The 6,539-nt window shown below is 42.2% G+C and overlaps 1 protein-coding gene across 2 annotated transcripts; it reads left to right on the top strand.

Moving 5' to 3' along the window:
• Positions 1–489: 489 nt before the first annotated feature.
• LOC116393738 (homeobox protein OTX2-like) lies at positions 490–5,677 on the top strand. Of its 2 annotated transcripts, none has more exons than XM_031866301.1 (4): positions 490–574; positions 3,044–3,138; positions 3,387–3,538; positions 3,948–5,677. In XM_031866301.1, exons 1-4 carry the CDS (start codon positions 519–521, stop codon positions 4,575–4,577), a joined length of 933 nt encoding a protein of 310 aa, XP_031722161.1. In that variant the 5' UTR covers positions 490–518; the 3' UTR covers positions 4,578–5,677. The 2 variants fall into 2 exon arrangements, with proteins under 2 accessions (XP_031722161.1, XP_031722162.1); XM_031866302.1 differs by having other exon boundaries at positions 496–574; positions 2,934–3,138.
• The last annotated feature ends 862 nt before the right edge of the window (positions 5,678–6,539 follow it).

The following is a 6,539-nucleotide window of genomic DNA, read 5'->3' as shown; positions in this document are numbered from 1 at the left end:
GCTACAAAACAGTGTTTCCGTTTTGCTTGCTCAGCTTATTTTGACAATCAAGCTGCGGCTCAAATCTTCTGATTCTCACTATGAACTGGGCTCTATGTTTGGTTATATAGGCCACTATTTGATCGTCACTAAGCTCCATGCAGGTGCTCGGCTCTGATTGGCTGCTCTTGATCAACGCACCTAAACTGCCACGTGTAAATACTTGGGTCCCCTGTTGAAAATAAAACATGTAGCGTAAAGATGTAATGAGAAGTGTGTGTGATATTTTTAAATGATTAAGAAATGGCATGCAGGGCGATCAGTGGTGCTTTTGGAGCTGATGTTGTCACCATCAGGCGACTTTACTCCAGCTGCTGCATCCTTTCACACCTCTGCCCATTTCCTCTCATTTTCATTGGTTGCAAAAAAAATAAAAAATCCCTCGCAGTCTCTCTCTCTCTCGATAAATACTGAGAATCTCTTCGTATTATCCGCATCCAACAAGCTTAGTCGGGAGGGAATAATCAGAGCCGCTTGATATGCACTCTGCTCTGCCGAGAGAGGCGTTTTTAAAAAGAAAAAACCAGCAGCTGAAGTAAGTGACTTATTTACCTTTCGCTGTTAAAGCAGGGTGGTGTGCTTTGTTTAAATGCATTTCAGCTAAGTAAGAAGTTGTTATTCGACGGTGAAAGTCACCAGGAGCTGCGTGTGATGGACATGCAGATAGCCTACAGGGAGATAATTGGATAGGCGTGTTTTAAAAGAAACTTTTCTTCCTGTCGCCTCTGTGGGCTGCATGCTCGGAGCAAAGAGGCATTCAACCGATTAATAGCAGGCCGGTGGAGCAGACCACGACTCCGGATAATACACTCCAACTGCTGGATGTTTGACTATAGACTGTGGATGTATTCAGGCATGTAGGAGGGCTGACACATAAAGTCAAGTTGTAGGCTGAGAGAATAAAATAAATCTTAAATCACACATGAATATAAATGTTCCACATTTATATTGAAATACAGCCTTTAATGTAAAAATGCTATTTTAGAAAATAAAGTTCAAAATTGAAAAATAAAGTAAAGTAAAGAAAAATAAAATAAAATAAAATAAAATAAAATAAAATAAAATAAAATAAAATAAAATAAAATAAAATAAAATAAAATAAAATAAAATAATGGTATTAATTAAAGGGGTCCATATGAACGTGCATGTGTCAGTTTGGGAAAGTGAGTTGTAGGGTTAGTTGTGCTGGGGTTGGGGGGTTGGGGGGTCGGTTGTCTGGCAGTCAGCTGGTCTGATAAATACAATGCCAGTCTTTGTTTTATTTTCGTGACGCAGAAAATTAAGGAGGCCTGAATGCGGAGTCGTGGCTGGCGTCCTGTAATCAGGCCAGCGCGTGCCGTCCGGATTATCTCGTTAATTTCTTACAGAAAGAAGAAGAGGAAGAAAAAAAAAATTCTCTCGGAGCCAATAATAATTAATGACTGGGCAGGGTATTTATTATTGAACGGGTGTGGAGCAAGTGACAGATTGAGTATAGGAGTGGCCGTTATTGGCTCTATAAAAAGAGAGAGAGGCACCCTGTGGTCCTGGGAACTTTATTCTAGGTAGGAGTTAATGTTACGAGAGGCATGCGGAATATACACTAATAGACTAATTAGCTGCTTTACAACAAAAAGAAAATATTACAGTTTATTAAACATTTGTTTCTCTTACCAGGCCAAATTATTTAAAAAATAGCCTAATATATTAAATATTTATAATTCATAGCTATTAGGTCTATTTTCTAGATTAATTAAAATGTTCCATATACATATTTAATCTCCTATGATGTTTCTTTAAGATAAAAAGGTACACGTGTCTCACAAACTATGTATTCTGTAGTGACCCTATTATACTATTTATTTTATTCATTACTAAGTATCCTTGTCAATATAATTTCGGGCTACATTGTTTCGCTTTATTTTGTCATTGCAAAATATTTAATAATTTCAAAGAATTGTTCTCTGTTACTTTAATATGATGTTATTAGACCTCGTTTGTGGTCCTTTCAAAGATTACTATTTTTTAAGTACAATTTGAGGCTGTTTTAAGACTGTTTTTAATGCACAATACTCGGAGACACATTTAGTGGGCCATCTCCTTGTTTGTTTAGATTAAGATTAAGTGCTCCTCTCTAATCAACACTTTTAGATCGTCTCACCTTCCAAATCTAATTACCGGGAGCAATTCATTAGGGAAGGAGGGGAATCGCCGCGAGGAGTGTCAATATTTTGTCAGAATTCACTTTGGGGAATGCCTCCATGTTTCTAATTATTTGCTAAAGTTGTCCTTCGTATTTTAATTTCGTAATATTTGAATGTACAAGGGTTTTAGTGGAAACAAACAATGGTCCCAATATATAGAAATGAAGATGCTCAGTTGTATTTGAATACGGGCTCAGTTTGCAGTATTGGCTTCTTTGTTTGTTCCCTAAAGTCTTTTGTTATCAGCATTACTTTTAGGTCAACAGTGGTCTTTGTTTCTGCAAATGGCCCCCCAATCAGCTGTCTATTTAGCTTCGCCTAACCTGTGGGTATATGCTAATTGAGAGCCGGGTTGGGGCCCAAAGAGTGTGCGCATTTTAACGACAATGTTTTGTTTTGGTGGTACTAGGAGAGGAGGAGAGGAGTGTGTTTGTGGGGGTGGTAAGGGGCGGAGTTATAGTAGCAGTTAGTGTGTGTGTGTGTGTGTGGTGGGGGGGTGATGGCGTAAACGCCTGTCAGCCAGACAGAGCATCCTCAGTCCAGCAGGGACAGCTGGGGGTCTCCACTCGCCTTTAAGAGCCCTGCGATTTCGAGGACGCCCACTTCTTTAAACCCACCGTGGTGCGTAAAGGGCTGCGCGTAAAACTCCGCGGACTTTCGACGAATATCAACAACCTTAAAAACAACTTCCTGTTCTGTGTCCTGCTCCAGGTTGATCCGGACGAACTGAAACACTAAACGGAGACGAGAGGGGATTAAAAAAACCAAACGCACACATTTTTTTCTGCCCTATTTTTCTCGTTTCTTCATCCGGCCGCCAGCATGATGTCCTATCTGAAGCAGCCCCCGTACACGGTGAACGGACTGAGCTTATCCTCAGGAGTGGACCTGCTGCATCCCTCAGTGGGATACCACGGTAATATACACCAAGATTTATTAGAAATACATAAAAAAAATACCATCCACGTTGCATGATTCGCAGTGCAATGATCAACATAGAATATATTATTTACATTAACAACTGGCTGGTGAACGACCGTTTGCATTACAAAGTATCGTTTATGAATCAAATAATCAAGTTACAGAAGCATTTTTAAATTACGCTGCCTTTGAAGTCAAACTGTGATATTTAGGGTCTTATTTTTCATTGTGGTTTTTTTTCAGGAGCCCCTCGCAAACAGAGGAGAGAGAGAACGACCTTCACTCGGGCCCAGCTCGATCTGCTGGAGAATCTGTTCAACAAGACCCGGTACCCGGACATCTTCATGAGAGAGGAGATGGCCTTAAAGATCAACCTGCCTGAATCCAGAGTGCAGGTGAGCCTCCAACACAAACCGTCTATTGATGGAAGCTCGATAATTGGTTATTTATCTGTACGAGAGGTTCCACTTCAGGGCTAAGTGTCCCCGTCATTGTTGGAGAAGTGCTTGGAAACAGTCATTTCTTGAGGCGATACTTTGTCCTTTCCTGCGTTTGAATCACACTAGATACGTTAGACATTTACTTTATGAATAACCCTATTTTAAATGCACGTATAAGAAACGTGTAAATATAATGGATAGTTTAGAAAAATGACATGATTTTCTGGGATAGTTATTTTCAATGTGGCTTTGTGATCACATGAATCTAACTTTTTTTAAAGTATCTTTAAAAGTGGAAACAGTAAAAGGGACAGAGGTTGTTTCATATCTAAATTAAATTCATTTAAACGCATTTTTTTTCCAGGTGTGGTTCAAAAACCGACGAGCCAAACATCGCCAACAGGCCCAACAAACCCAAAGTGGAGCGCAGAACAAGGCGGTCAGCAAGCCGGTGAAGAAGAAAAGCTCTCCGGTCAGAGAGGCCAGCTCAGAGAGCGGAGCCAGCGGGCAGTTCACGCCGCCCTCGAGCACCTCGCTCCCGGCCGTGAGCAGCAGCAGCAGCGCGGCACCGGTGTCTATCTGGAGCCCGGCCTCCATCTCCCCGCTCTCCGACCCGCTGTCTACCTCCTCCTCCTGTATGCAGCGCTCTTATCCCATGACCTACAGCCAGGCGTCGGGCTACAACCAGGGCTACACGGGCTCCTCGTCCTACTTCACCGGGATGGACTGCGGCTCCTACCTTTCTCCTATGCACCACCAGCTCTCCGCCGCGGGCTCCGCCATGAGCCCCATGGGGAGCAACGGGGTCTCCGGCCACCTGAGCAACGCGTCGTCCCTCTCCTCGTCCGCGTACGGGGCGGCGGGGCTGGGCTTCAGCAGCGCTGCAGACTGCCTGGACTACAAGGACCAAACGGCCTCCTCGTGGAAGCTCAATTTCAACGCGGACTGTTTGGATTACAAAGACCAAGCAGCGTGGAAATTCCAAGTGTTGTGAGGGGAGAGAAATTTAAAAAAATGGACAATTCCTCCCCCCCCACCCGCCCCCAAGCTGCAGGCAATTTAAATACCCAAGGTTGGGAGCAGCAAGTGCGGCGTTTTTTTCTTCTTCTTTTTTCCCACCACTTCGGGCCCCAACTTCTACCTCGGGCAGAGCAGAGCAGGACTGCCAGCCGGTTGTCTCACTTGTTGGGTTAACTTATTGAACATTCAGACTGACTTCTCCCCAACTTTGATCAAGGACACGGAACAAATGTGTTGACCAAAAGGAAAAAAGGATCAAAAGAGCGAAAGATCCAGTGAGCCTAACTTGGTTGAGTGTGAGGAATGGGTCAGGTTTTTTTTCTAAGCTCCTTAAAGACTCCCTTCTCTTGTCTTTTTTTATTTTGTTGGCACGCTGAAGGGCCCCTTTGATCAAAGCGTTGCGCATGAGTGTGTGTGTGTGTGTGTTAGAGAGAATGTGTGCGTGTGTGTGTGTGTGTGTGTGAGAAAAAGCAGCTCTGACATGAACCTGGATGCACTATTAATTTATGAGAAATGTTTAAAACTAGTTATAAGAGACAATCAGTCTGTTTGCGTGTGTGCGCATAAACGTCCCTTGTGTGTGTTTTTGAATTATTTTCCCCATGTGTTAGATTTGTTTAAAAAAAAAAATAACGTGATTCTTTGTACCACCTGTATGCAATTTTACTTCTTCGCACCACAAACCCAGCTGTGAATTTGATAGATTTATTTTCCTGTCTCGAGTGTTTAAATGATAAATTATTATGAGGACATGTTAGTTGAATGACATAAGGGAGTGCAGAGTGGATCAAGCCAGCAGCAAGCAAGGTCCATTGGAGCTGTAAAGGCCACAAACACACTAAATAACAATAAAGACCCCTTGACCTGACCCAACACTGTGTAAATCCATCTAAATCTCCTGTTTCTTCATGTTTTTACCACCTGCTTCTGCACACACCACAACACAACATGTAAACAAGCCTGAAAAAAAGAAGAAAGCCTCATTTATGCACATGTTTATCATATTTTACTCTTTTTGATTTGCCATACATATATTAAAGTGTCATTAAATGTAATCCTCGTGATGATCACCAACATGTCGTTTTAATGCCCTTCTTTTTTATTTCTACTACATCACTAGAGTCCTTGATTTCTGTCCAAGCAGGGAGGAATGTGAATTATGTGAGAGCTATGTTAATCCCGTCTCAGAAAGAAGGATAATCCAACATTTTTATTGACGGCTGCTCTTTGGTTCAGGGCGAACCGCTGGCCAGTTCACACGGAGAAATGTGAAATGAGCTCTGCAACTGAAGAGTCCAGGAACAAACTTGAATATAAAGTTACACAGCAAAGAAAACCGCATACAAAGTGGGCGTTAATGCTTCAAACAATAACTCAATGTATGATCCATATATAAAAGTGGGTAAAACTGAATTAACCTACAGAAAATAAAAAACAACACTAAATCATTGCCATATATATACGTGACTATTATCAAAATCATATTCAGCCTCAAATGTTGAAGCCTTTGCTCTTCCTCCTGAGCTCGATCAAAATCAATGTGCATCCAGACATCTGTTGCAGGGATTGTGATTAGTCCTGCATTACGGATTTGTGTGGACATAAAGCCAGGAAGCCTCTTTGGGGTTTTAGGGAGAGCATGTGAGCCTGAGCAGGTCCGGGGGCTCGTGCATGGCTTAAGGAGGAAGAAGAAGAAGAAGAAGAAGAAGAAGAAGAAAGAAAGGCTCGTGCTATCGGCCTAATTAGGATGTGACAGGAGATGTCAGAGAGGCTTCTAATAACTCTGCCGTTGACGTCCTTTGTTGTCCATTTGACCCCCAATTAGCAGCGAATTACACCCACAATTACAGAGCGACAAACAACTGACTGTTAGCGTACAGTCTGGTAAATATCACTGTAAATGTAACCTGACATTTCTAATTTATTTATTGATAAT

The sequence above is a fragment of the Anarrhichthys ocellatus genome, unplaced genomic scaffold (assembly GCF_004355925.1).
Source record: "Anarrhichthys ocellatus isolate YVR2014 unplaced genomic scaffold, GSC_Weel_1.0 scaffold34, whole genome shotgun sequence".
Lineage (NCBI taxonomy): Eukaryota > Metazoa > Chordata > Actinopteri > Perciformes > Anarhichadidae > Anarrhichthys > Anarrhichthys ocellatus.
Note: the sequence above shows the minus strand (reverse complement) of the source record. Positions and strands in the feature narration are given on the sequence as shown.

What these genes read in the sequence shown, in the direction of transcription:
- LOC116393738 (XM_031866301.1), top strand. Translation starts at nt 519, where the DNA reads ATGCACTCTGCTCTGCCGAGAGAGGCGTTTTTAAAAAGAAAAAACCAG. An exon ending in TCCCTCAGTGGGATACCACG is followed by an intron (nt 3,139 to 3,386) that starts GTAATATACACC and finishes GTTTTTTTTCAG; the next exon opens with GAGCCCCTCGCAAACAGAGG. An exon ending in TGCCTGAATCCAGAGTGCAG is followed by an intron (nt 3,539 to 3,947) that starts GTGAGCCTCCAA and finishes TTTTTTTTCCAG; the next exon opens with GTGTGGTTCAAAAACCGACG.